Raw genomic sequence first — 20,270 nt, forward strand, 5'->3', positions numbered from 1 at the left:
GCCGCGCGGCATTTCCCATGACAGCTTGAGATGGATTTGCGTTGGCTCTTCATTGATCACCCCCTTGCCACCCCCACTCTGCCGCCCACCCCCTCTCCCCGGCTCTCTCCAGAACAGATTGGTAGACAATAAATCTTCAGGTGCAGGTAAATTGGAACAATAACTCAGCCCATTAGTGCATTGGTTTGTATTTTAAATCTCCCATTGATCCCCGGCTCGGCTGATTGGCCGATTGGGGCGACACAAGAGTTTAATTATTGTGCTGGCGGACTGCTGAGCTATGATTTCTGAAGGTCATGACATTCCCGCCTCACCAAACAAATTTAGAAAAAAGGAAAAAAAATAAAATGAACTTGTGACCGAGGCAACCTCATATTGTCCCGAAGGGCCTGCAAATAGTTCTCGGTGATGCTGGCACTTTGTGTCATTATGAGAGGGACAGACACATCCTCTTCCACCCTGAAACTCAAGCATCCCTGACCCCAGCTGTTCATCTTGGCAAATATCTGTGACAGGAAGAGGCCGTTAGGGCTCTGAGAAGACAGGATCTCTCCCCTTCCATCTCCCCCTCTCTCTCTCCATCTCTCTCTTCTTCCTTCTCTCTTACCTCTCTGTGTCCCTCTCCCTTCTCTTTATTCTTCTTCTCTCTCTCCTTCCCTCTGCTTTCTCCTTCTCTCTTCCCCCTCTCTCCCTCTATCTATTCTCTCTCTCCTTCTCTCCACCTCCCTTCTTTTTTCTCTCCTCTCTTCCCCCTCTCTTCCTTTTGTTCTCTCTCCTTCCCTCTCCCCCTCTCTGTTTCTCTCCTCCTATATATCTCCTTCTCTCTTGCCTTCCCCTGTCCCTCTCCCTATCTTTTTTCTCCTTCTTTCTCTCTCTCCCTCTGCTCTCTCCTTCTGTCTCCCCCTATATCTCTCCTTGCTCTCCACCTCGCTCTCTCCTTTTCCATCCCCCCTCCCCCACCCTTTTTTTTTTTTTAGGGTTTTCAGCATACCACTTTACACAAATCTAAAGCTGCCATTTCTGCTGGAGCACATCCCTCTCCAGAATCATCACAGAAACGGAAGGCCGGTCCTGAAAGCCTGGGACAAAACCAAAACGAGGGGCCTGGGGGGAGACCTACACCAGCCATGATTCTGTTTTCGTTTGCCAGAATGACCAGCCAACCGCCGTCAGGTCTGGGGTGGTGTGAAGAAAAATTGAAAGCTCAATGACGAATGATGTAATTCAGAAGAATAGAACTTCCCTACCACAGAAAAAGGGGGAGGGGTTATTACGACATGCCTTTCATTGCGTTTGGAACATTTGATATATTTTTATCTTGAGGTAAGACTCTGGAGGGGGGGGGATGCCTCCAACCATAGGATGTGATTGTTGACCCCCCATTAGAAATCTCTTATCAAGGGAGCAAAGAAAAATGACAGCACAGAATAAAGGTGGAAATGGAGAGGGGAGATTTATAGAAACAGCTGACACAAGGGGGAGAATGTACTGTATGTGGCTATTTATACCCGCAGGAAAAACCAGTTCAGCAGGATATAGTTATAGCATAAGGAGTTTTTCACAAGAAAAGCGCAAAAAAAGCCAGCCAAACGCTACAGAATAATGAAATGATATATAATGTGTGTCTATGAGCTGCTAAGGAAACTGGCTGTGCTAACAGCTCTGCTAATGTTCTTTGAATTCTTACTGCTTTTGAGTCATGCTGGGCAGCAGTCTTAGAATGAAATAACACAAATTCTGTTACTTTAAAGTGAGTTGTGTTTTAATGAGTGTGAACACAGTAAACCAGTGTGTGTGTGTGCTTCAACATTAGGGTGATGTTTTCTCTACCAATGGTGAAGTTGGCCTTTATTAAATCAACAATTATAAATTTCGACTAGCAAATAAATCATTACATTTCGTGATTGCTGAACTCCCCTATCTTTTTTTTTTTTCTTGTTTAATTCTTGAATTTAAGTCAGTGTGTTAATAACAAGGGCATTGATTGAATCCAGGCATTGATTGGACGACTGGAAAGCCTGTGTCTCAGTGAGTTCTGAAACAAAAGGACCAATCGCTCAGTGCTTTTTGAAGAAGGGTTCAGAGCCAAACTGCTCTGGGGTGCATAGTGGTCTGGAGGAGGCACCAGAGGCAAGCATTCCTTTCATCTTCTTTTCTGAGGGATCTCTGCACCACAGCCATCTTAAATCTGCTCACTGTCTCCATCAAGCACACACCAGCTAGTCCTATCTCTACAAGAAGGCTGAGTGAATGTTCCCTTTGCTTTTATATTGTTCTTACTGTGGTGACTTTGCAGTATGTGGTGTACATGGCCATACTGTATCTGCATATACACAGGAAGATGTGTTTATCAAACACAAGTTAATGTACTGTAGTATAATAGTTAGTGTAATGGAATTGCGACTGTGAAGTTGTAGGTTCAACCCCCAGGTAGGGTACTGCTATTGTACCCTGGAGCAAGGTGCTTAACCTGAATTACTTTAGTTATATATCCAGTTGTATATATGGATTATTTGATTTCTTAAAATGCAAACTGCGTACGTTTCTCTGGAGTGTGTCTAGTACATCCCTGAAATGTAAAATGGAATGCCTAATGTTACATTAAGAATTAACTGAACCGATCACAGACTTTTAAATTCGTAGAGTGGAAGGGCATAAATATTCAGGGCAATATGCCTCATAACCACCTGTTCTGCTTTTAGTTACTGTCATGAAAATCCAAATTTCAGTTAAATAAGAATGTGAGTGGGTATATGGCAGCCTCTTGCTCTGGTAAATAAACTGGAATTCCAAAATACAATCAGGGTAAGCATGCGGATCAAATTATAAATTTCATGGGAAAATGTATCTTTCATTATTGTACTGAATGTACCTTTCTTTCATATTGCCATGCGAAACCCCCATTACCACCATCTCCGCAGGTACAGAACACAGTAAATTCCATGACTAATTTTGCAATCTTGGGGGAGAAAGTTGAATTCCTAATGAAGAATGTTGCCATATTAAGGTAGAATGTTGATTTGTTGTAATATGGTGCTGGATTAGACACCACGGTGGTCAGGACAGGACTGGTGTAAACTGGTGAACTGGCCTTCTGATGTGGAATGCAGATCCACTGAATTTTGGTTCCCCCCTTACAACCCCAGTACTCTCACCTTTTGTATTAATTCAAGCTATGATGATTTTCAGTTTGAATGTGAATTTTTGGTTTTAAGTTTTGCTGTTCAGGCATTGTTATGGATGACATCCAGAGTGAGCTCCATAATGTTTAGGACATTTTTTTTTTTTTTTTTTTGATTGGGCTCAGTATTACACAATTTTGGATTTGTAATCAAAAAAATGTGGTTAAAGTGCAAAAAATCAATATTTCTTTGTCCCAAAAATGATGTAGCTCATATGAATTCATAATGCATATTTTGGTTCTTGGTTAGAAGAGTTAACTTGCACTAGAGCTACTCACTAGCCTGAGAGATGCCCTTAGCAAGGTACGATTGCATGTATTAATCTGGTAAATGCACTTACATTTCTCTCGGACTGAAAGTCACTCTGAATTACTGCGTCGGCCTAATGTAATGTATTGTAATGTCATTGAAGAGCATTTTTGATGAATCCAAGGTGACATATTTTTTTTTTGTTTTCTAACACACAATCTTATCTAAGTGGACCTGCAGCATTAAAATTATTCTAAGGTGTTGTTTGTACGTTCACTGGCAAGTTTGTACTTGCTGTGTCATACATGGAAAGCTATGTCATTTAAACAAGAAACAAGAGCTTAGGTTAGGAAGAAAAATCTAATTTAAATAATGTATACATAGACTATTTCTCTGTCTGTCTCTCTTTCTCTTTCTTTCTCTCCGCACATAAACACATACACACACCCACACCCACATACACGCACGCACGCACGCACACAGACACACACACACGCCTGAGAGATCATGCACCCCTCTGTGTGGTCCTTCAGTTTTAATGGAAGCCACAGCATCCATAGCTGCCAAGACTCATTCATTGGTAGGAGGAGACCGTATTTCTTCTGTACAAAGATCAAGTCTTTCAATTCCCTGATCTGTGTTATCCTATCGGCATGCTTTAAGTTGGCAGCCTATCTACAGCCCAGTTATTGCTCCCAAATCATTCCAGTTCACATCCAGGCACGTCTTAATTAACTGTTGGAGGGAACATAAATCTCAGCGTAATATCTTTAGCCCACATCAAAAGGACGTGGCATCACCATCGTGTTTTACGGCTGTGCAATAGGCAGAAATATGGTCACTACTGCTGCCGGTGTAACTACTGACATCCATATTAATAGGAGCCTACAGTGTGTTATATACTCTGCAAACAGAAAGCAAAGAAAGATACCTCTAGACCAGCCAATAACTGTGCCCTAGAGGCAAGTGGCAGGGCTTAATGCTGCACAGTGCTTGGAATGAAGTGACCGCGAGCGTGTACTGCAACACAAGGAGAGAAAAGGCCGATCGAGGAAAAGCAATTTGGTAACTAGCAGAACAGCACTGCAGCTGTCTACCTGCCCTGCGAAGTGTAACTAATGTGCAGTTCCAACATCTGCTGTTACCCAGCAGCCTCTGCATGTGGGGCTTTCAGCAGGGTGCATAGAGTTGGTGGATGCTCCCTCCTCCTGGGTTAATAAAATATGGTTAATTCAGACTGTGATTTATTCAATTATTAGTGGCAAGCTGGGAATAAAATTGCAACATGAACACATGGAGCTGCTTAGATGCTGTTTGGCATAAACGCATGAGCGACAGAGAGACGTCAGCGAGATCGTGAGCGTGGCCGAGACGGAGTGTGACTAACGGAGCGATTAGCTCCCTTGGCTGGGGTCCTTGGGTCTTTAGCTAAGCGAGCTAATCACACCTGTTGGTCTGCAGTGCGGACAGGAAGGGGCTGCAGTTCAACACAGGCCGTAAACTTGCTCCCAGTTACAGATGAAAACATCATTGTCTGTCTGACTCCTGATTTATTAACGCTGCACGCAAGGGTAGGAGGTATGTGCCTTCCTAAATGCCTAAATACCCCCACCCCCCCCACCCCTCCTGAATGCATGGGCACAAGGGCACAGCTGTTTTTTCCCCTTTTTAAACATTTTTTTAAATATACAGTACATATCCCAGAGGGCTTCTGGTTTTCTCCTGGAAGACTTGGGTGGGGTTAGGAAAGCATAATTAGCTTTTATTTCATGCTGACTCTGCAACAATGCCTTGTTGCCTGTGGCATTTCTCCATGAGTTATAGAATGCACTGTCCTTTTCTTCTTTCTTTCCAGAGCGCTTTGTTTTGAAAATGTCTGACATGAGCAGATATAGCTGACATTTTGGAGAGAAAAAAAAGATTATGACACATTTTCAAAATAATTGCTTTAGGATTGATCTCAGTCCCCCGCCTCATTGTCTCCGCCTATCGTGGTGACTAAAAATTCCCTCAAGAATCCTTCATGGAACATCTCTGTCTGTCAGATCCAGGGAGCCAGGTGGTACTTAATGCTGAACTAACCAGTATAAGCAAGTGTTATGTTTATTTTTTTTATTCCTACAGGAGATGCTAAATTAATATTAGAGCCTGCCAAAAACGATACAAACATGTAGTAGCATAGCCCTTGCTTAAATGAAGAGCTCAGTTATAGAAGGCTGTCCTCAGGCAGATGACAGGACATGAGAAACAGCTGAGGAAAAGAAAAGTAGACCGTTAGCACCTTTGTGAAAGATTGACCTGATCACTATGGTGACTGGAGGGGGTGCGGAGGAGGACATTGTGAGTGACTTGTGGATTAACCAGTTTTATTTTGGGCTGGTAGAAACCCCTCAAATTTAAAACACTTCCATTTACTCACACACTCAATCACTCTTCCACTCACTGTTTCACTCATTCAGCCTTGCACTTGTGTTTTTGCTCACATTTCTGCTAAGAAGAAAGAAGGAGCTTTTGAAATGGTAATTACAATTTCACTTTCACTCACACACTCAATATGACGAACAGATAAGCATATTCTCAATTTTCATGCATATGTTTCTTGAAACCTAAACACTTAATGCAGTGCTATCAATGCACCAATTACTTCTGAGATTAATAAATGAAGAAAATAAAAGCCATGTCATTTTAAAGGCAGAAAACTTCCCATTTGAATATTTCTCAAACAATGAAGCATGCCAGTGGAATGAGCGAGATAAAAATAGGTTTTTATTACTTATGAGAGCCAGTTATTGGAGTTTGCTTTATTGTATTCCTCAAACCAAGTTCTCAGCATGAACCCAGAGAGTGAATCCTGTCTTAAAGAACAGATTAAAGAGGTTGTCATGTAATCAATATGTGGTCTTCACTTTCCTACAAGAAAGAGACCAAAAACCAACATTAAAGGGGATCAAATCCACAGAAATAAGACTTAACTAACCCAGCCCAAACTCAACCAAACCAAACTGAACCCCAGTGAATGATGAAAGGGGATCAAAGTCATGATGTAAAGAGGAATGTCTGCTTGCCCTCTTTTGGCACCCCGCACGACAAATCAGGTTACAACTGAAAAAAGGCAAAGGCATTGATCCAACAGATACCGGCTGCCTAGGAGTGACTCTAGGAGGATATGTTAGCATTTTGCAATAAGTCAACGCTTACATTTCCAAACCATGGATGGAAATAAGCAAAGAAAAATATGTCTGATTATGGCACAGTTGGCAGTCTTGTCAAAAGCATTAAACAAGATGTGGGCTGCAGCTTATTTAAAACACTGGAAAAAACAAGGCCAGGAACAGACAACGTGCTCTGATCCATTGTGGGAGGTCCTGAATGTTTTTCATTTCTTGCATCTTGGTCTGTTTCATCCCTTGGCCTTAGTAACCATGATTGCACCTACAATCCTCTGTGTTGGATCCCCCCCCACACCCCCCTCACACACACACACACATACACTTTTTGTAATGGTGTGCAGATCTCCTTCTTTGCATTGCAGTAACTATAAAAGTAGAAATTAATGTCATTATGAAGTGGCTGATAGAACAGAAAGGCTAGCTCTGACATTTCTGTAACACAGAAAGCATAATGCATACATTTTATCTGTGTTCTCACATTCCATATGTAAGACTGACAAACATTTGCATTTTATTCATGGGAAGCATTTTGTTTTTTGTTTCCTACGAGGGAAATTGCTTCCATGAGCGCCTCCTTCATATGATCTTCCTCTCCTGCCTCATGATGCAGTTTCATGCTGCAACAGCCAACTTCAAATTAGTCTAATTAATTATTTTGATCATAGCACAGCTTTGTCATTGTCACTCTGTTCGTGCTTAGTGACTGCAGTGCCTACCAATTTTCTCAAAGTGACGAGCAAGGGCCAGGCTTCTAGGGAGACCACTCTGTGGTCTTGCCACATGCTTAGATAAACCAAGTGCATTTATGTCAAGTAAATATGTACAAGCACGATTTAAATCCTTAATTTTCTGAGCAGATGCCCTCGATACAGTTTTCCCTGATTATGTATGCAGCAGGGTTTCTTTACCTTGCTTAAGGCGCTGGACTGCCTCTTCTGGGACTCAAACCAGCAGCCTCCTGTTACTACTGTGCCACATTGGCGCAGATATACTTTGCATTGCTGCGGGTCTGGTGGTAATTATGTAGCTAACACTGCTCGCGAAGTCACAGAGGATGTAATGTACTCTGTAAGACAGGTGAGTTGTTGCCTCAGCGACCTGCTTCAACCGTATAGATCATTAGGTCAGAAAACTATTCAAACATGACCGTTTTTATGAGGAGTATTAAATAAATTTGTTATATTATGTTTTATTTATCTCCTTAATGAATTCCTGACCCTTTTAATTAAGACATGTGGACACTTTGTTTTCATTAATTGTGATTAAAGAGAGGGCCAGAATTATTCTGTTTGATTTGTCAATAGATTGTTTTCTTGCTTACTCATTAGAACCGATTTTAATTAAATGTTCTGGGAGTTTTTAATTTGTTTGTTTGTTGTTTTTTATTTGTTTGCCTATTTTGCATATTTTTTTCAAATACTTTTGGATGGAACTAAGTTATTCTAGACAAAATAATTGCTTGTAGCAAAAAATTGTAAGTTAGTGATTTATCTTTTAGAGTAAAGAAAGTTGACACCATCAGACTTTTTGTACATGCTCAATTGACTGAAACAGAGACATGTGCACGTCCTTACATGTACACACAATATTTTTTGAATGCAGGCAAGCCTGTCATCATAAAAAACACAGAGCTGGTGTTATAAAGAGCAAAACACCAAATATTGTGGAAGATTATATGCAGATTTTAGAAGATTTCATTTTCATGTCCTGTGATATTTTAACTGAGAAATATGATTATTTTTAGAAGACTTTTTCCTGTGAAACCTAACTATTTTTTTGAATGTGCACATGCTCGATTTGGACATATAATAATGGCATGAATGGTCCAGTACATGAATGATCCAGTATATGTTGTGATCTTGTGATTATGTAGCATCACAAATTTGTTTCAAACACTTACCTCTGGAAGAAATTAAAACACCATGTGAGCCTTTATATAACATAGGTGAAAAATTCAGGAAGGGAACAAAATAAATATTACAATAATTTTATGCAAACCTTACTATGATGCCATGAAACATTTCAGAAATTTTTGCACAGGATGGGTTGTTCAGAGTACAGTACCCTGAAGAATGCTAACCCCAATAACAAGACTCAGTCTTCATAACATGCATATATGTATTGACCAAACACGACATTATTGATGTTCTGTCAAAATCCTCTCCACCGTGGTTTCTCTACTGCATAGTTCACCGCATTCCCCATCTCGCCGTAAAGGCATCGAGATGGAACATTGATTCTGCCTGATGCGCTCACACGTCCTTTCACACCCTCCGTGATACGGGCCATGCATTCTCCCCCGATGCCACTCTCAACCCTGTCTGAACCGATCACGGTCGCAATTAGTTTGGAGGAAGAGAGTGCTGCTTGAACTGGTCCCCCGCTTCTCTTCCATCGGCGGCGGGCATCGCTACTCATTTGTACAGACAGCTGCACTCGAGTACAGTATGAGCTTCAGGGTATAGGGAAAACAAGGATTAAAAATGAGACCCCACATCTGAAATGATTGTGCTATTTATTACCATTACAGCTATCAGAGAGCATTGATACACAGAAGAAGCAGTTCAGCTCACCTGGACTCATCATGTTTGCCAACTGTCTGAAGCGGGGGTGTCCAATCCTGTCTGAAAAAAGGGCCGCAGTAGGCACAGGTTTTTGTTTTAGCCCAGCATTAAGGCACTTCCACCCACCCCAGCCATTTTTGGATAAGATTGGACACCCCAAGTCAAGAAACCGTAAGATTACACACCCCAGGCACTGTGAAATCTGGTCTTGAACACCCCAAGGGTCCCTTCTTATACAGCTGTCCTGACAAGCTGTTCCACACTTTAACAACCCTGTGAATAAATCCTTCAGCTTCATTATATCAGGGTGAAGTAGGTGATTTTTTTCAGGAATGTCTGTACGGATGCAGAGAGTGTTCATCGTTTGCTCCCTGTCCCCCCCCCTGCAGGTCTCCACAGAATGGAGCAAGAATGAGCAGAGCGTGGCTGCAGGAGAAGCATGAACTGGAGGTGCATTGAGGTCTTCTGCTTCCTGTTTCTATGGGACCAGATCACAGTTCAGTCTTCCCACCAGGACCCAGCCGTTGCCGAGCAACATGTCTCCAAGCAATTTGATTGGCTCATCTCCGACCGCGGACCTTTCCACCACTCACGGAGTTACCTCTCCTTCGTGGAAAGATTCCGCCAAGGATTTACAACCAGATATAAAATCTATAGGTAAATGTCAACTTGAAAGGTTTTTAGAGGCTTGTGTGTAAATATCTGTGTATAACTATCTGAATGCACATTTGGGTGACTACTTGCTTTAAACCCTGTGGTAAAAAAGAGACAGATCTCTGAAGGAGTAGTCAGAATGTTCCTGCAAAAGCGCAGTGAATTTTTATTCAATTTTATTTATTTGGATCAGTGTTATATGGATGCTGCACAGATTCATAGATTTGACATTTTTGTAGATGGCTCCTTTTCACATTTGCTCTTACAGCTCATCCATATATTATACAGAACTACGCAATCAAAGACCACCACACTACTACTCAGGACTGAATGAACAGAAACTTAACAGATGAAGGGAAAACTGTTTTGCAAACCTGTTACTGTGCAGTCATGCGTCTGTACTTCCCCAAAGCTTTACAAGATCATGAGTAGGCAATTAGCACTGAGCACAGCAACTCCTCTTTTAGTTTGTGGGAAATAGAGGCTGAGAACAGGATCTAAAATGTCCTGTTTTAAATACAGCTTCTTTATAATATAATGCAATACAACACATAGTGAGCTCCTTAATGTTTTGGACAAAGACATGTTTTTTCTTGATTGATTTGGCTCTGTATTCCACAATTTTAGATTTTTAATGAAATAATTAACGTGGCAAAGTGATTCTCAGTTTTAATTTAAGGGCATTTTCATACACTTTGGCTGCACTAGGTAGAAATTACAGCACTTTCAATACAGAAACTGTCAGACAATGAGTAAACCATAGACAACCAAAATCAACTGTTTGGAATGCCATAAAGAAGAAACAGAGCACTAGTGAGTTTAGTAATTGCAAAGAGTTTGGTAGGCTCTACAGTTGATGACCAAAGAATTCTCATCTTAATGAAGAAAAACCCCCAAACCCCTGTCCGGCAGATGTGCATGGATGTGTTAGTGACTACTGTCTGCAGAAGACTTTGCAAACTACAGAGGCAACACTGCAAGATGCAAACCACAAGTTAGCCAAAAAAACAGGATGGCCAGGTTACAATTAGCTAATTAATTAAAATAGCCTGCAGAGCTCTGGAAAAGGTCCTGTGGACAGATGAGGCAAAGATTCAGTTGTATCAGAATGATGGCAAGAGCAAAGTGTGCAAGCCAAAAGGAACTGCCCAAGATCTAAAGCACCCCCCTCATCTGTGGAACCTGGTGGTGGGGGTGTTATGGTTTGGGCATATATGGCTGCCACAGATCCTTGCTCACTTGTCTTAATTGATGACAAGCAGCAGCAGAATGAAAAGTTTACAGATTAATCTTATCTGCTGAAGTGCAAGCAAATGCCTCCAAACTCACTGGACGGTGCTTCATCCTACAGCAAGACAGTGATACCAAAGCAACAACAAACTTTTCTTAAAAACCAGGAAAATTCACCTGATCTGAATCCAATGGAGCATGTGTTTCCCATGCTGAAGAGAAAACGTAAGGCAACTAGCACTGGACACGAGTGGGAGCTGAAGATGGCTACAGTACTGGCCTGGCAGGGCATCACCAGAGAAGATGGGTCACAAACTTCAAGCTGTCATTGCATGCAAAGGATACGTGACAAAGTACTAAACATGACTACTTTCATTTAAATAACAGCCTAAATAACAGGAGCCCAGAAATTGGGGGGAGGGGGATGTGTATAAAAGGTGCTCTAATTTCTACATGGTAAAACCAGTGTATACAAATACCCTTAAATAAAAGCTGATAATCTTCACTTCGACCACATGTGGATTGTTTGATTACTAAGCTAAAATTGTGGAGTACAGAGCCAAAAATGTCTTTTTGTGTGGAGCTCTCAGTAATTTATAAACTAGTTTAGGTACCCCTGGGAGTTGTATTTATATATACAGTACACGCATGTTTAGTTAGGAGGGCATTTTATACCCTGCTGCAACATTTTTGTGTTTGTTTGTGGTTTAAATGTCTTTTTCCCAAACAGTGTGGAGCTCTCCGTAATTTATAAACTAGTTTAGGTACCCCTGGGAGTTGTATTTATATATACAGTACACGCATGTTTAGTTAGGAGGGCATTTTATACCCTGCTGCAACATTTTTGTGTTTGTTTGTGGTTTCTGTACAATACCACCCTTGATTTAATCATTTAATCAGATTAATGAAGCAGTCCAAGGGTGTAATTATGTGATAAAATTTCCATCTGTCCATATATGATTGCACATATCCATTGAGAGCAGTAAATGTTTCACATGTTCCGTTGCTGGTGCAGTTTTATAAAATTCCATGCTGAGTTATAACAGTATTGTTAATTTTCATGTGGACATTATGAAAGCATAATGCAATGCTTGCTGGACAAAATGTGCCAGGGCACCACACATCTACCCCTGGAGCAGGTGCAAAACAGGGTGCTTGAAATGGCATCAACAGCACATTCGCACACACCGCAACTGAGAAAAAGATGCTTCAATACCAATATATGGCTGAATATGATTTATGATACAATGCGGAGCGTGACGCAGCATAGCAGGCGGTGCAACCCTTAGCTTGTTAGCTCCCCTGTAGCATGAATTGGAGGGTGCACTCAGCTTACTCTTTGTTTTAATAAGGGCAGACTGGCAGACCCATCTGTTTGGCAGCGGTAAATAGGATGAGAGGAGTGTGAGTGTAAAAGCGTGTCTCATGGCTCAGAGTCTGTTTTGGGTTTAAGTGCACTTTAATAATCTTCTTCAGGAATAATTTCTTGGGCAGCAATTGGCTGCACTCTGAAATCTGGGGGTGGGGGCAGGGGCAGTGGCTTCAAATGGCGCTTAAAAACCGGAGGTGGCTGCTGTCGTCAGTTCTTATCCTTACGATTTGCACGGCGATGATTTGATTCAGGCTAAATGAATCGCTAAAAGTTATCATTTTAATTAAATGCAAGGCTTTCGGTTTCATGTGAGTTTGGGGAGTACAGGGGAAGTGTGGTATGGCGACTATCCATTGCTGTACTGGCAATCATCCTGAAACCGCAGAACAGTTAATGTGGCAGGGATTCCAGATGGGAGCAGTTTCAGAGTCATTCGCCAGTATTTTTTTGTTGTATAGAATATAAACCTCTTGCTTGATGCAGGAGGTTACAGGGATCTCGGTTTATCATCTGACTAAAATAGAGCTCAGAAATAATTGCAACCCATCTGCATTTGGCTGTGAATCATGTTATGTTTCATAATGAATCGCATTCATATAGTGCTTATCTTCCATTTTATGAAATCTCTAGGTGATTTACAGTGGGGGAGGGGGTGACTCACTTCAGCAACCACCGACATGTAAATTGCTCACCACACACCTGCTGAGGCAGAAGGAATGGGTTTTATTTATGTATGTAGACCGCTGGATGATAGAGGCTGTTGGGTGGCTCATTTGAGGAAAGCAGCACACTGTGCTGCATGGATGAGCCCCACAGTCTCAGATTAATTCTGGACCATGCCAGTGCCAACTGTGGCCGATTGCTCCACAGGGTGACACGCAATTGTCATTTCACCCACGGTACAGGAGGATTTAGTCGATTAAAAATAATTGGATCAGATATTCCCAGTGAGGAAAAAATAAAAAAAATCATAAAACATGTTGATCACAAAATCAAAAAATGTTGATCATACAAAAAAATATTTTTAAATAAAAAAGACTGCTGGATGGTCATGCTCAAGAGAGGCAGATTAGAAGTTTGTCCACAAAACCTAGAAGCTTCTGGTTGATCTTTAAAGTGCCACCACGGCGAGTGTGGACCTTGGTTTAATGCCAAAAGACAGCATGGCCTCCAGAATATCTGCTGCCAAACTGGGGGATTGGCATGGCACAAAGGGAAGACTGCCTCCTCCTCTTGGGCTACAAGCAGCCAGTAGGTCTGCTGATCAAGTCCCATCTTATATATTTTACTCACAGGCGCTGGATAGAATCTCTTTCAAAGAAAACATCCAGTATGATCTGTTTGGTGTAAAGGCTGCTAACACCAACCAGCAGAGGGAAGTGCAGAACGCTAACTGTTTGGGGATCGCGTGCGAGACATCAAACCACAGTGCTAGCTGTAGCAATCTGGCCTATGGCACAGATTAAATCCTGGCCATAGCAGTGCCGACCTTGGCCGGCATGGCACTCCACCGACAGTACCAGTTGGGGTGTTTTCATTGATGCGAATCAGATTTGCAGAGTAAATCATTTTGTTGGCTCTGCCAGACAAACTTAAATCTAAAAAAGAATTAAAAAAAAAAAAAAATCAACAGCCAGTGTTGGAGCAGCTGGCAAATTTCTCCAGTGGTTTCCATGATGGGAGGAGTACTGTGAGAGTGTCTCTAACTGCCCATTGGAGCTGATGGGTCTCACAGCCAGGACCTCAGTGCAGGCCGTTAATGTTATCTGAGCAAATGTAGCAGCGTAAATACTCGTATCCCCACTGTGCGAGCAGATAATTTATTAATGACTTGTTATAATTGTTTAATCAAGCCAAGTTTTTATTGGGCCTTATTAACTCAGGCTGCGGGAGCATTCTGTTTAAACTGTGTGTAGTCATTCACACACCACTCCCCATACCTCTCTCTCTCTCTGTCCCTTTTTCATTGCTCTCTCTATCTCTCTGTCTTAAATTGTGCGTGTAGTCATGTAATTCTGCACACCACTCCCCATACCTCTCTCTCTCTCTATCCCTCTTTCATTGCTGTCTCTATCTCTTTGTCTTAAACTGTGCGTGTAGTCATTCCATTCTGCACACCACTCCCCATACTTCTCTCTCTGTCCCTCTGTCTTAGACTGTGCGTGCGTGTGCATAAGGCAAGTCTGCTATTGGCAGTACTGTCGAGAGCATATACTAAAATACATGGAAAGGGAACAAGTTTCACATATCACTGCATTTTTCTACTGAACCTATAAAAATGAAATAGATAACAGAATAGAATGACTTTATGAATCAATTTTTGTATTTACTTTTAAATCTAAGGGCCTCATAGCAAGAAGGTTGTGAGTTTGAATCTCATCTTGGCACCTTTCTGTGTGGAGTTTGCATGTTCTCCCCGTGTCGGCATGGGTTTTCTCTGGGCACTCCGGTTTCCACCCACATTCCAAAGACATGCAGGTAGGTTAATTGGAGACTCAAATTGCCCATAGGTGTGAGTGATTGGTGTGTGTGCCCTGCAATAGATTGGCAGCCTGTCCAGGGTGTATTTCTGTCTCTGTGCATATTGCTACACATCTCTCTGCTTGCCATTCTGAAAAGTGTCATTATGAAATGAAAAAGGGATTTCGGAAATAAAAATGCCATTTGGAAATACGTCATTTTTAAAAAGTGTCATTATGAAATGCAAAATAACATTTGGAAATACAACATGAAATAATTAAATAGCCATGAGGTGGGAATTATTTAATCATTTCAAAATAAAATGAAGTATTTATTTAATGATTTATTTATTTAATGATTTATTCATTTAAATTATTCCACATTTATTTATTTAATTATTTATTTAATTTTGGCACATTTAGTCCTCCATAGCTACATGCACATTTTCTGCCTCAAAATCTTTATGTCTTGGTTTTTGGGAATGGCGTGAGATTAATTAGCTGGGTTCCAGGCCTTCCTAACAAGTATTTATTTATTTTTTATTATTTATTCTTTTTTTTTTTAATATACGAACCAGTTTCTTTAAACTAGTTACATACATACATCCAGGTCATGTGTTTATCATGGCTTTTTATAGTTGTTTCTTTTACTTCTTATGAAGCAATTCTCAAACCACACAAACACAACCCAGGTAAATATCATTGTACTTGTTCTTCTTTATAATAATAATAATAATAATAATAATAATAATAATAATAATAATAATAATGATAATAATAATAATCCATCCATCCATCCATTATCTATACCCGCTTTTCCTGATCAGGGCCACGCGAGGGGTGGAGCCTATCCCAGTTTACATTGGCCGTGAGGCAGGAATACACCCTGGACAGGTCGCCAATCTATCGCAGAACATAATAATAATAATAATAATAATAATAATGATAATAATTAGTAATAGTAGTAGAAGCAGCAGTAAAAGCAGAAGGCCAGCTCAAGCCAGGTTTCCTTTTTTAACAGATATATTGCCTCATTTTTAGGCCAAATCAGTTCTCTTTGTTCAATCAGTCCTCAGCTCCTTTGAGAGGCTGATTCTGTAGAAGGGGACCTGGGTGACCCCTAAAAACACATTTCCCCAAACCCTATGATTCAGAACCCCTCTGGTTTTACAGTGTCAGTCACAAACACGGCAACAAGACACGTGACACACACTGAACTGTGATGCCATTGTGCATGTTAACTGTACACACTTTCCTCATCAGTTTTCATAGTCTGATACTACCTGTCATAGACATTACAACACTTCATATTCTCCTGTTTATGTTCATCACCAATATTGTCATTGTGTTTATTATGTCAAATTTGCATGTTCTAGTCCAGGGTGTCAAACTAGGGGCTGCAGTGTCTGAGGATTTTTGTGGTTTCATTTCGATCTGCTGCCTATTAAGGTCTTGAGAACAAGGTGTGTGGATTCTTTAGCCAATCAATGGCTCAAATGAACTACTGGTGCCAAGAACACCCCAAACACCTGGAGACACTGCAGCCCTCCAGGACTGGAGTTTGACACCTGTGTCCTAGTTTTTGCTAATGAATATATAAACTGTTAAGTTACTAAAAATGTAACTTTCCCTTTTCCCCACTGGTCACAATCAGAATTAATTATCAATCACACATGACACATACTTCTGTACAGCATGATATTTTAAAATAGCTTATGTTATAATCACTATATGGAATATATTAGAAGAGACAACAGTTTTGGCTTGATTTGAATAGGGTATCCATGTTGCAAGCCTGAAGCCATGTTACGAAATCACTGCTGATCATTATCATTGCTGGTCTGTGGGCTTTATGGTCATTGTTCTGAGGATCCCCCTTCACCCATAGAAACGGAAGGCAAGGGGGCAGGGGTGGAAGTGAGTGAAAATCCAATATAAATGTAAATTATTTCATTAATGCATTTTTAAAGGCATCAAGTATGCATTGTTCTATAATCAAAGAGAGTTCTGGAACACGATTTGCAGGAAATGGAATTAAAATGTTTGTAAAATGGGTAGCATGATACTAATTAATCCGGGATTGTGGTTCCGTGTGTGTGCTTGTGTGTGCGTGTGTGTGTGTGGTTGAGGGAGCCTTGGCTCCAGTGGCCATATGAGAACTGAGGCTTTGGTCTGACAAGCTTTTAAAATGATGCTAAGAGCAGTCTGGTACCCTCTGTTCCCTGTGTGTTAGTTGAAGAACAGATATAAAGGGACTGAAATGTAGAGATTTCTGCCTGCACCCAGACCTTGCATGTCACCCTCATTCTAAAAATTATCTCGATGACTTGTGCTGAGATGCTACTGTACTGATGTCCAAGGCCACACGGAACTACACAAAGAGTAATTAGTGACTCTCTCACTGTAAGAGAGTGCTTAGGCCACTGCAGAGACAGATCCCAGAAACATTGTTCTTTTGGTCAGAAAAATAACGATGACAAAAACCAGAGTTCTCTCTTCATTTCTCACTAGGGTCTGACTCTTCCTAGAAAGAATGATATAACTGTTCCTGCAGGACCAGCTCACATAATGAAAAAACTTTTTTTCTGGTCTGAAAGCCCCTTGGGTTCTGACATGACCATTTTATTGAGCCAGAAGACATTGACATGTTTTGGACACCAGGTCATTTGTTTCTTCATACAGACTTTTCTGCCTCTTCAGACAGACTGTTCGGCAGGGCTGGTCCCCCTGTTCCTGCAGCACTGCTAGACATTTCCCGCTGTTTCTGCAGCACTGTTTGAGCTGTTCGCCCTGTTGCTGAGGCAGTGATCGGTTGTTCCCTCTGTTCTTCCAGCTCTGTTTGAGCTATTCTCGCTGTTCCTATAGCTCCGTTTGGGCTGTTCCCTCTGTACCTGCATCTCCGTTTGGGCTGCTCTCTCCTGTCAGACTGTTCCTGCAGGGTTGCATACACAACAGACTATCAAACTAGCAAGGGGCTTATGAGCCCTGCAGTGAATTTAACATGCTGTGCTATTACAGCAGGGGGTGGGTGGATAAAGCATGGCTACTTAGCCTATCACTCTGTTAACTGAACCATTCTTCTTTACCTTTATTCCCATTTAATTTTCTGCCTGTGCTCTCGATCTGCACACTCTCCCTTTTCTTACAGTCCCACTGTTGCCTCTACTCTCCAGTGTTTTCTCACTTCTGAACACTGCATGCTTTTTCTCCCAGTGAAATGACCTCTCTGACCTCATTAGAAGAGTGCTGTGTCATCTCATGGACACACCTCTTTAAACTCTACCCTCTCCCTGATTTCTCCTCTTCTCCTGCTTCATTTTACACCTTTAATTTACTGTACAGCACTTCAGTCTCCTTTTTTTCATGTGCCCTCCCTGACTTCTCCTTTAATCACTTGTGCCATGTGTTTTTAAACCGGCCTGCTGCCACATCAGTTTTGGGTTCTATAAATACCATGTTATTTCAACTTTATTCAAAGGTTACATTTTGCTAGAGATGAGATTTTATACTGTATTTACTTTCAAACCTAAGGAGCTGGAAAGTAAATTTAAAAGAAATAAAGGTCTGTGTTTGATATCACAATGTTGTATTGTTTGAGGGCATTGCTATTATACCAGTGAATTAAATGATTCACTTGAATAGTTGGAATAATCACATACAGCATCAATGTCAATGTTTGTCAAACCAGTCATATTTCATATATATATATATACACACACACACATATACACATATACACCGACGGAGCGTAGCACAGTGGGTAAGGAACTGGCCTTTTAACTGAAAGGTTGCAGGTTCGATTCCCGGGTAGGACACTGCCGTTGTACCCTTCAGCAAGGTACTTAACCAGAATTGCTTCAGTATATATCCAGCTGTATAAATGGATACAACTATGTAAAATGCTATGTAAAAGTTGTGTAAGTCGCTCTGGATAAGAGTGTCTGCTAAATGCCTGTAATGTAATATATATATATATGCGCACACACAAACACTCACAGTCAGTGGTCACTTGATTAGGTACACCAATCCAGTACAGGGTAGGACCCCCTTTTGCCTCCAGAACAGCGTGATTTTTTTTGCACCATGGATTCAGTAAGGTGCTGGAAACATTCTTTAGCGATTTCGGTCCATCCTGACTCGATAGCATCACATGATTGCTGCAGTTCTTTTGCCACACATTCATGCTGCAAACCCCCTCTTCCACCTCATCTCAAAGGGGTTCTCTTGGATTGACATCTAGGGACAGTGAAATCACTGTAATTTTTGTGGGAACCAGCTTGAGACGATGCATGCTTTGTGACATGACGTATTATCCTGCTGGAAGTATCCATTTGAAGAAGGGTAGACTGTGGCCATAGAGGGATGCATATGGTGCTTAATTGGTATTAAGCGGCCTAATGCTTGGTGAAAAAAAACCACTTCCCACACCTATACACCAAAACCACCAGCTTGTACCATTGACACAAGTCAGGGTGGATAGAAGGATGTTTTTGTTTATCACACCATTCTCTGTGAACTCTAGAGACTATAGTGCATGAAAATCCCAGGAGGGCACCAACAGTCATCCCAAATTATAAGTCACTTTGATCAACCACTTTTTGTCTGCATGCTTTATATATTGAATTCAGCAACATGATTCACTGTGTTAACGAGAAAGTGTATTGAGTGAAATCACTGTCTTTAATACAAGAGCATGTTATAAATGTGTTATAATTACCTATCACACTAACAAGAAAATGACCAGTTTTTACTGAAATATCTTTGTTAACTGGTACGTGACCAGTTTCCATAACTTTTTAGCTTCTCAATTATTGAATGTTAGCTAGCAAACTGCTTCAGTTCCTAGTGGTATAGTAGCCACTCATTGAGAGCAATGGTGGACTCAGAATGTTAGAACAAAGCTAAAATGTAACCGAAATGTAGGCATAGCATCTAAAAATGAGAAAGGCAATAATAGTTGACTAGTAATTAAAATACACCTGTATGAGTATGAACAAGGTAGGATAATTAATTCCATTGTATTAGCCAGTTAGCTAATGGTGTTCATCACCCTACTTTGTTAGATTAATCATTCCCTCATAGGAGAGTTGACATGAATATTCTCCACATACATCCATGTAAATACATTTAAATCATTCACCTGACGAGAATATCATGTTTGCCTCAGGTTCATTCATTGATTGTCATTTTTCATTTCTAAAGAAATTGCATTTTTGAAGAACATACAGTTCAATTTAAATTCAATTTCTATAAACTGTTCAGGTGAAGAGAGAGCAGAACTGAGAAATGAGTGTGCAGTTCTTGTTTCTGCATGTTTTCCTAATTTTTGCACTCTCATATTAAAGACAGTAATTTCACTCCATACAGGTGTCCCTAATAAACAGACCATT

At 40.9% G+C, this 20,270-nt stretch overlaps 1 protein-coding gene across 1 annotated transcript in view; it reads left to right on the forward strand.

Moving 5' to 3' along the window:
• The window catches only part of LOC135265192 (BMP/retinoic acid-inducible neural-specific protein 1), a 127,420-nt gene that overhangs the window by 31,450 nt on the left and 75,700 nt on the right, over window positions 1–20,270 (forward strand). Inside the window, exon 2 of the mRNA XM_064354588.1 lies at window positions 9,555–9,822. Within this exon, the coding sequence (XP_064210658.1) occupies window positions 9,605–9,822 (218 nt within the window). The 5' untranslated portion in view covers window positions 9,555–9,604. The remainder of the gene's footprint in view (window positions 1–9,554; window positions 9,823–20,270) is intronic.

Source organism: Anguilla rostrata, chromosome 10, assembly GCF_018555375.3.
Source record: "Anguilla rostrata isolate EN2019 chromosome 10, ASM1855537v3, whole genome shotgun sequence".
NCBI classification, from domain to species: domain Eukaryota; kingdom Metazoa; phylum Chordata; class Actinopteri; order Anguilliformes; family Anguillidae; genus Anguilla; species Anguilla rostrata.